This window comes from Perca flavescens, chromosome 21 (assembly GCF_004354835.1).
Source record: "Perca flavescens isolate YP-PL-M2 chromosome 21, PFLA_1.0, whole genome shotgun sequence".
NCBI classification, from domain to species: domain Eukaryota; kingdom Metazoa; phylum Chordata; class Actinopteri; order Perciformes; family Percidae; genus Perca; species Perca flavescens.
The window spans coordinates 24,484,300-24,494,072 of NC_041351.1; the positions used below are offsets into that span (position 1 = coordinate 24,484,300).

The 9,773-nt window shown below is 40.0% G+C and overlaps 1 protein-coding gene across 5 annotated transcripts in view; it reads left to right on the plus strand.

Annotated features, from left to right (window-relative positions):
* radil2b (Ras association and DIL domains 2b) overlaps positions 1–2,911 on the plus strand; it is a 39,214-nt gene extending 36,303 nt beyond the window's left edge. For 3 of the 5 annotated variants that reach the window (XM_028568075.1, XM_028568079.1, XM_028568078.1), the window contains exons 15-19: positions 303–323; positions 568–1,009; positions 1,096–1,301; positions 1,930–2,069; positions 2,678–2,911. In XM_028568075.1, the coding sequence (XP_028423876.1) occupies positions 303–323; positions 568–1,009; positions 1,096–1,301; positions 1,930–2,069; positions 2,678–2,771 (903 nt within the window). In that variant the 3' untranslated portion in view covers positions 2,772–2,911. Of the gene's footprint in view, positions 1–302; positions 324–567; positions 1,010–1,095; positions 1,302–1,595; positions 1,650–1,929; positions 2,070–2,677 lie in introns of those variants that run through there. The other 2 variants (XM_028568076.1, XM_028568077.1) reach the window with 2 other exon arrangements.
* The last annotated feature ends 6,862 nt before the right edge of the window (positions 2,912–9,773 follow it).

Below are 9,773 nucleotides of genomic sequence, written 5' to 3' on the forward strand. Positions count from 1 at the left end.
TGAACGGGAACTCCCCCTGAAGTCGGGAGAAACTCAAAATCCAACATGGCTGTTCAGTGCATCAACAGTAGTAAAATCTAGAGTAATACGCTGTTTATTAGCACCTTTGTCCTATTTGTGTCTCATTAATCATGTGGACATGTTGCTGTGGTGTTTGTATGCACAAAATACATTCTAATGCTTTGTTATCAGATGGTATTGCTAACAATGGCTAACCTGGCTAGAGCAAACATCACTATGAAATAACAGTTAATTCCTACTTGTTGTACTGGAACATGGTCAACGTGTGACGTCATTCCCAGCTCCGGCTTCCAACTTTCGAGGTAAATGAAACGCAGTATGAAAACTTAAAAAATCCCATCACTTAAGACCATTTATCATACTTCACACAGCTTCCTCTGGAGACACAAAAGGCTTAATACAGTGTTTTTCACATATGCAGTAGTACTGCCCAAGACCTATATACACACTTTGATGTGAAAAATTGGTGGCGTTTCCTTTTTAAAGAATGCCAATTTTCAAATTTGGTTTTCTCATTTATCCTAATTGTTCTCTTTTGTCATCCAGGGTGATACCATTCCCATGGAGGCTAGACTGACTAAGATGGATATTCTTCCAAAACCAAGTCTGGAAACCTTGGATAGATCGCCAGTTAAGATGGTCTTATCCCAGGCTACTGTCCATGACCGCCACCCCCCTTCTACTACCTCTGGTGCCTTACCTCCATCACCCTCATCACCTCCCTCTCCGTCCTCCACCCAAAACCCAAATGAGTTCAGCTCCTGTGGAGCCCTCCTTTTGTCTCAGAAGCTAAGAAATTTGGAGCTGCAGACAAGAGAGAGCAGTGAGATGAGGAGGTCAGCTCTGGACCCTTCCTGTCTCCTCACCCCACCCAACACCCCCCACATCACGGATTCTATTGATATGGTAAAGGAATACCAGGATACTTGGATGAAGGGTGACAGTGAGAAACTTCCCTGGTCCTCTGGTGTAGACACACATGATGAAGGTAGAGCATAGAACTACATCACCATTGACGGTTGTCTTTGTTTGTCTACAGTAAGAGAAAACTGAGCATGTTTATTTTCTCCTTAGGTGGATTAGTGTTTGAATGTCTGGCTGCACTGAAAGTAGACCGTTTGAAGTCAGATTGCCCCAGTATGAAAACATTTGTTGAACTGAAAGAGGAAGAGGAGGAGGAAGAGGCAGATGACCATTATGATGACAATAATGATGAGGTTTTTAGCATGGAGCTGGAGCGAGATGAAAGAGGACTTGGTCTTGCTCTGGTTGACACAAGGGTGAGTGAAAGAGATGCAGATCTGATAATACATAGTTAACCCTGGGTTCTCTCTGTCCTGCTGTTATTAAAGACATGTCTGAGCTAACCACCACCCCTCAACTCACTCATCGACTTTTGTTAAACTGTGATGTTCATCCTCTGATGGTCCAGGGCAGAACCATAGTTCCAAAGTGCGCCTCTAAGAAAAATACAAAAATTAAATATATATATATATATATATATATATATATATATATATATATATATATATATATATACTATTGTTATTATTGTTTTCCTATCATACCTGCAGCAACTGGTGTAATTTCAGTACTCTATGAAGATCAACTTGCAGGGATTTAGATATATACAATCACAGGTATGTTACTGACATGTGGAAATGCAGTTTTTAAATCATTTTTAAAACAACACTGACATTTGAGTCAGCTACTGAAAATGTTTAGATTTTTAAAAATGAAACCCAAAACATTAAGCAAGAAAGAATAAGAAAACATTGATAAAGTGAAAAGGGGTGTTTTGGATGTTTGTTTGTTTTTTTATGTGGGATTTTAAATGTTGCTGTGTGGCAGCTGACTACTAAGTCATGGGTTTTAGTGAGACTATGACATTTTGACATCATCTTCCAGGACTCTTCCTTGAGGTCGAAAGGCATCTTCATCCGAGCAGTGGTTCCAGACTCTCCTGCAGCCCAGTGTGAGAAGCTGGTACCAGGAGATAGGATCCTGGCTGTTAACGGTGTCAGTCTGCTTGGACTGGACTATCAGCGGTAGGAATGATTCAAATCTGAGCAAAGTCACATTTAAAGGTCCCATATTGTAAAAAGTGAGACTTCCATATCTTTTTTGATTATAAAAAAGGTCGAGGTTATGCATAAATGCTGTGAAAGTATTAAAATGCTCAATCTACAGAGAAATGCACACAGCCCGTATTCAGAAACTGTGTCTTTAAACGAGCCGTCCGGACTTCCGTTCGGTTGTGATGTCACAACGATACTGTATATAGGTAGACAGTGCCGTTACAGTCATTCTCAGGCTGCAATGACGGCTCACAGACGCAGAGTGCACAGATGCGAAAGACCCAGAAACGCTGGCCAATCAGAGCAGACTGGGCTTCTTCGGGAGGTGGCTTAAAGAGACAGGCACTAAAACAGAGTGTTTCAACAGAGGGTGAAGACAGGTATATTCAGACAGACAGTATGAGAAAAATAACTTTTTTTTTTACATTAAAGCATAGAAACATGTTCTAGTAGAAAGTCAAAACACTAGTTTGAACATGAAATTGAGCATGATATGGGATCTTTAAATAGCAAATGTGGATAGCTGCTTTTTTATTTACATCTCTTGCACCTCTGTGTCTCTGTTTTGTCTCTGTTAGGGGAAAGGAGCTGATCCAGTCGTCAGGTGACAGACTGAGGTTGCTGGTGGCCAGATCTGACTGGATGGCTAAAGCTATACAGACTGATTGCTGATGTTGTTTTTCACTGCTGCAGGACTTTTGATGCACCATGAGCGCACTTCAACATTCAAGTTCAGAACATTGGCCTTAAAAATATGAGTATTTTAGAGGACAAAAATAAAGTATATGATTATAATATATTTTAGCTGTTTTTTTATTTTTCTGTACCACCAGTACTGATGCTCTGAAAACAACTGTCCTTATATAGTGTTTCTGGGGCGTTACTTATGCTAATAAACAATTAAGATCAAGTGGGATTCATCATTCAGCACATCTGGGTAAGAGCAGATTTGAATGGTTAAGAACGTTTGGTGCATCTGGAGTTGTCTGAACGTTGAGAAAATTTAAAAGAATGTTTCTGCATGAGGCCCATTATCTTCTACATATGGGCTATTATCTCCTACGTAGGATATATTAAAATTTTGATTCTGCCTTTCTTCTCATGAGATATTGGGATAGGCTTAATTAGGCTGTTTGAGAGTGAGAAAGTCATGCAGAATGGAGCGCTTAGTGCACGGTACAAAGTGCATTGAAAGTTCAGCCAGATGCAGCATAAACAAAAAGTTTTACCTTCTCAGTTGACTACAAATGTAAAACATAATAACTATGATATTTCTCCATAAAAGGTAGTGCAGAAGTTCCCATAAATGTGTGGCACTCGTAGGTTGCTTTGCTTTCACTTTTCTGTCCAGTTCATCCCAAACCAGCTCAATGGGGTTTAAGTCTGGTGACTGTGCTGGCCACTCCATGTTTTTAAGCTTACCATCTTGTTCTCTTTTGCTAAGGTAGTTCTGGCATAGCTTAGACTTATGTTTTGGGTCATTATCTTGCTGTAGGATGAACCCTGACCAGTGTTAGTCATCTTACTTTAAAAAAGTAATTAGTTACAGTTACAAATTACTTCTTCCAAAAAGTAGTTGAGTTAGTAACTCTGTTACCACATTCTAAAAGTAATTAGTTACTCAGCAAAGTAACTGATGTTATTTTTTATGTTCTATAACGCTATTACGTTCTATAACATCTTTAACGTCAAAATTGTTGCTAACCCGAAAAATCGAGCGTTGCTAGTTTTAACCATATAATAAGAGGTTTTAACAGAGTGGCTCCGTCTCCTTCGCTAGAGCTCACACTAGCTGCATTTGGAGGTGCTTCACAAGATTAGAGTTGCTTGAGGCAGACGTCGATAAAGTTTTTTTTCCTGGGCATAGCGTGCATGTTACATAAACATTCTTGCCTTTAATTTCAATGAGCGAGAAGTAGTGCCGGTACTTCCAGTTCCAGAACGCTCCCTTTGAATTTCCCTGGCTCGTCGCCATTGTTGCTGTCTAACTAACTAGTCAGAGCGTGCAGTGAGACCAAGGGGGTAAGCTTCGCTTCAGAACTCGAGCCATCTATGGAGCCATTTTGTTGCTACAAAGCCATCACCTCCTGTTAGCATTCCACTGACCGCCATTTTTTTTTTTACGTCACTTGACTGCGAATAACTTTACATCTGAAGCGTTTAAAGACTCCATTTGTCAGTTGTTTAGTTCCCTAGAAACACGACGATGTATAAAAGGCTCCATTACCTTGTACCTCACGTTATGGCTCCGTAGCAGACATTCTTGTAAAAATAGGCTAACGATTGTGTCACATAGTAGAGGAATTACCGTATAGTACAGGATAAGCTTGCAGGCAGTTTCGACTTACATGAGCTGTTTAGGTTTAATTACTAATGTTAACTAGCATTTTAGTTAGCAATAATTAGCCTGTGCCCATGTTATCTCCTTACATATACCTACACTCTCCGTATCTGTAAGATTGGGAATGATTGAGATTTCTCTTAGCGCAGCCACCAGAAGACTTACAACTTTCAGACACGTTGCTCACGTCACATTCTCTCAGTTGGAGGCTGCGCAGTAAAGCTGGCCATCACCGGAAAAGTGCTTCTAATAGCCTTCACTGGTCTCCGTCCAGAGCAACGGGGTCTATTGGTCCATTATATACTGTCTATGAGTGAGACCAGTGGGCAGCACAGTCACCAGACTTAAACCACATTGAGCTGGTTTGGGATGAACTGGACAGAAAAGTGAAAGCAAAGCAACCTACAAGTGTCACACATTTGTGGGAACTTCTGCAACAGAGTTGGGAAGAACTTTCTGAAGAATATTTGATTTCCATTGTAGAAAGAATGCCACGGGTGTGTTCAGCTGTTATATCTGCCAAAGGGGGCTAATTTGATGAGTCAAAAATTTAGAATACATTTTGGTTTATAAATTGATTCCATGATTTCTTTTTTTTAACTTCAATTATTTATTTCTTCTATTCTATCATTTCAGAGTACAATGTTCTAAAACTTTTGACCAGTATAGTATATTTTTCACAGCAGACATTTTGACTTGTCATAGTAGGAGAAGCACAGCTGAAATTGATAACCTTAACGATGGATCAGTTCCATCAAGTGTCCCAGTAAGCTATTCCAGTGAGTCAGCATGCACAATATAGTTTGGTCATCTATAGCAGTTCCGTGACCGTGGAGAGGAAAGGTTTGTTTCTCACTGGATTTGTCATCTATGAAGGTTAAAGAAAGAAATTAGCCGGGGTGCCCCTCTCAAAAATGTGGGGACATTTTTTGGGAGCCCTATATCCAAAATGGCTGCCGTCAGCCTAGCTGGAAATATTTGGGTCAAGAAATTCATAAATGATAAAGATTTATTGATTTGACCTATTTTTGACCTTCAAATTCAAGATGGCCGCCGATTTTTGGCTCTTTAAATGTCATTTTTTCAAAATCGTCAAAGAGCCTTAATATTAGGCTCAAATGAAAGCTCTGCTCATACTGAGTGCAGTTATGGACAGCAAAATTAAAACATACACATATGTCATCAGATGTCTGGGTTGGAACCAATGAAAGAGAGGAGATTATTAGGGCCCGAGAGCCAAAAGCGGCGAAGGCCCTATTAAAACTGAAGGAAGTAGTATTATTTTCTGCAAATTTATCGCCTTTTTGAGGGGCTTAACATATTCAAAAACTCACCAAAATTGGCGGTCTCATTAAGTCTGGTGAAAATGTACATATTTTAAGGGTTTCAGGGAATAGGCGCGCAAAAATGGCTCACTAGTGCCCCCTACAAAGTTAAACAAAATGGAGCCCCTGCAGTGTGTTTAACGTAGACTCACGAAACTTGGTGCACATATGTAACATGTCAGGATGTACAAAAAGCTTCATTGGAGCCATACCCTAAACCCAACAGGAACTCCGCCATTTTGATTGCAAAGTTTGAAATTAGTGCAATTTTGGCCATTTCCACATGTCGTACTTTAACAAACTCATCCGAGAGATTTCATCCGATCAACTTCAAATTCGGTCTGTGCCATCTTAAGACCTTAAATGGTTGATAGAATGATTATAATGGGTATTTCACACTGTTCCTTAAGGTCTCCTAATGGGGTATGTAACATTGGTTGGGCTGAAAATGGCCTGGTTGATATTTTATTGGCCCTTATGCATGCCTGTGTTTTGGCTCTATTTGTAACAAGAGCTTTTCTTCCAAATATGGTATGCTCATGAATATTTAGACAATCTCCCCGCTGATTGGTTGAGCGAATTGCCATACACACACATTAGAGATGAGACCGCAGGTCTCATATTCCAGCCACTGCAATGTTTCATTACCAAATTCACTTCTGAGACTTTTTTATGCGAGAAATCAACTAGATATTAAGCTCAAATATGGGCCGTTTCACAAAAATTGATAGCTAATTGCAAATTTGGTAAGAAGTGTCGGACTTTAGGAGCTCCACACAGTCTGACGAGAAAGCGGCAGCCTGCTGGGCTCCATACCCAGGGCAACGTCAGCCTTTGTGGATTCCTCAAAGTAGTCACCCTTTGCTTTTTTGATAGCGCTGCAAACCCTTGGTGTTCTCTCAATGACCTTCATGAAGTAGTCACCTGAAATGGTTTTCACTTCACAGGTGTGCCTTGTCAGGGTTAATTAGTGGACTTTTTCCCTTATTAATGGGGTTGGGACCATCAGTTGTGTTGTGCAGAAGTCAGGTTGATACACAGCCGACAGCCCTATTGGACAACTGTTAGAATTCATATTATGGCAATGAACCAATCAGCTAAGTAAAGAGAAACGAGTGGCCATCATTACTTTAACAAATGACGGTCAGTCATTCCGGAAAATTGCGAAAACCTTAAATGTGTCCCCAAGTGTAGTCGCAAAAACCATCAAGCGCTACAACGAAACTGGCTCACGAGGACCGCCCCAGGAAAGGAAGACCAAGAGTCACCTCTGCAGCTGAGGATAAGTTCATCCGAGTCACCAGCCTCAGAAATCGCAAGTTAACAGCAGCTCAGATTAGAGACCAGATGAATGCCACACAGAGTTCTAGCAGCAGACACATCTCTAGAACAACTGTTAAGAGGAGACATGAATCAGGCCTTCATGGTCAAGTAGCTGCTAGGAAACCACTGCTAAGGAGAGGCAACAAGCAGAAGAGATTTGTTTGGGCCAAGAAACACAAGTAATGGACATTAGACCAGTGGAAATCTGTGCTTTGGTCTGATGAGTCCAAATTTGAGATCTTTGGTTCCAACCACCGTGTCTTTGTGCGACGCACTTGAATGAGAAGGTGGATCCAAACTTTTGGCCTGTACTATAGCTAGCTAGCTAGCTGCTCCTCATAACAAGACCCCTGACGTTCACAAAAATGCCTTAAATTGAAATCGGACACAACTGTTAGCTTTATAAGACCTTGGGGAACCTGTAATAAAAGTGCCGTGACGAAATTCAAACTGTAAATATACTATAGTTATGCAGAAAGTGTAGCTAGCTAGCCGTGACCTTTTCCCATTGTATTGAATGGGACATATAGCTAGCTAGCTGCTCCTCCTTACAAGACCCCTCACGTTCATAACTGTAATAGTCGGTAGTGTAGTAATCCACAAAGGCTGACGTTTGAGCTTAAAACGGCCTATATTTGAGCTTAATATAGTTGTTTTTCTCGCATAAAAAAGTCTCAGAAATTAATTTGGTAACGAAACAATGCAGTGCCTGGAATATGAGACCTGCTGTCTCGTCTCTAATGTGTGTGTATGGGGGTTTCGCTCAACCAATCAGCGGGGAGATTATCTAAATATTCATGAGCATACCATATTTGGAAGAAAAGCTCTTGTTACAAATAGAGCCAAAACACAGGCATGCATAAGGGCCAATAAAATATCAACCAGGCCATTTTCAGCCCAACCAATGTTACATACCCCATTAGGAGATCTTAAGGAACAGTGTGAAATACCCTATATAATCATTCTATCAACCCTTTAAGGTCTTAAGATGACACAGACCGAATTTGAAGTTGATCGGATGAAATCTCTAGGAGGAGTTTGTTAAAGTACGACATGTGGAAATGGCCAAAATTGCACTAATTTCAAACTTTGAAATCAAAATGGCGGAGTTCCTGTTGGGTTTAGGGTATGGCTCCAATGAAGCTTTTTGTACATCCTGACATGTTACATATGTGTACCAAGTTTTGTGAGTCTACGTTAAACACACTGCAGGGGCTCCATTTTGTTTAACTTTGTAGGGGGCGCTAGTGAGCCATTTTTGCACGCCTATTCCCTGAAACCCTTAAAATACGTACATTTTCACCAGACTTAATGAGTCCGCCAATTTTGGTGAGTTTTTGAATATGTTAAGCCCCTCAAAAAGGCAATAAATTTGCAGAAAATAATAATAATTCCTTCAGTTTCAATAGGGCCTTCGCCGCTGTTGGTGCTCGGGCCCTAATAATCTCCTCTCTTTCATTGGTTCCAACCCAGACATCTGATGACATATGTGTATGTTTTAATTTTGCTGTCCATAACTGCACTCAGTATGAGCAGAGCTTTTATTTGAGCCTAATATTAAGGCTCTTTGACGATTTTGAAAAAATGACATTTAAATAGCCAAAAATCGGTGGCCATCTTGAATTTGAAGGTCAAAAATAGGTCAAATCAATAAATCTTTATCATTTATGAATTTCTTGACCCAAATAGACTCAGAAACCATGTATTATGCAGTACTGTGGGAAAAACCATTAAAAAGTTAATTTCCAGCTAGGCTGACGGCAGCCATTTTGGATATAGGGCTCCCAAAGAATTTCCCCACATTTTTGAGAGGGGCACCCCGGCTAATTTCTTTCTTTAACCTTCATAGATGACAAATCCAGTGAAAAACAAACCTTTCCTCTCCACGGTCACGGAACTGCTATAGATGACCCAACTAATACCAGGGCCTCTCCTAAGTGGAATGCAGCCATCATTAATGGTTTTGAATACACCTGTGCTCCTACTATGACACGTCAACATGTCTTCTGTGAGAAAGGTCTATAGCCTACTGGATATTTTAGGCCAACACTGTAATGTCATATAATGTCGTGTAATGTCAATGTTTGGGAGTTTAAAAATATATTGTTTTTAAACATAGACAAATATATTGACTGACAATCTTGATAAACATCCTGCTAAATTGTAATCTGATAGTCGATTGTTTTTCATTTTGTTCATTTTGTGTTTATTAAAAGAGCAGGGCAGGTCTGTGCTGCCCTCTGCTGGACAACGTTGTCACACAAAGGTTTTCTCTCATACCACTTGAATTACAATATGCTAAATAAGTTATTATGGTATTTTTGCCCAACGACCCCAAAAATAAACTACCTATCGCAGCTTTAAGTTATTTAATGGGATAGTTGGCTATCAAATTGTATTGCTCACGAATATTTGCACCTGTGTTTCGATTCAGTCCAATAACTGAACTATTTACGCCACCAGTAAGAAAGACCGTCTGTCCATCATCTCAGTTAGTTCTCTCTGAAACACCAGTAAACTCGTCTATATATGTGCAACCAATCTGCTCTTTCACACTGAAAATAAAAAGAGTTAGGGTCGGGATGATACGGACTGAAATGCATCCTTTATTAGGAGATGACACGTTTCTATTTCTATATCACTTTATTACTATTAATGATAAACATTAACAAACAAAATAAGGGA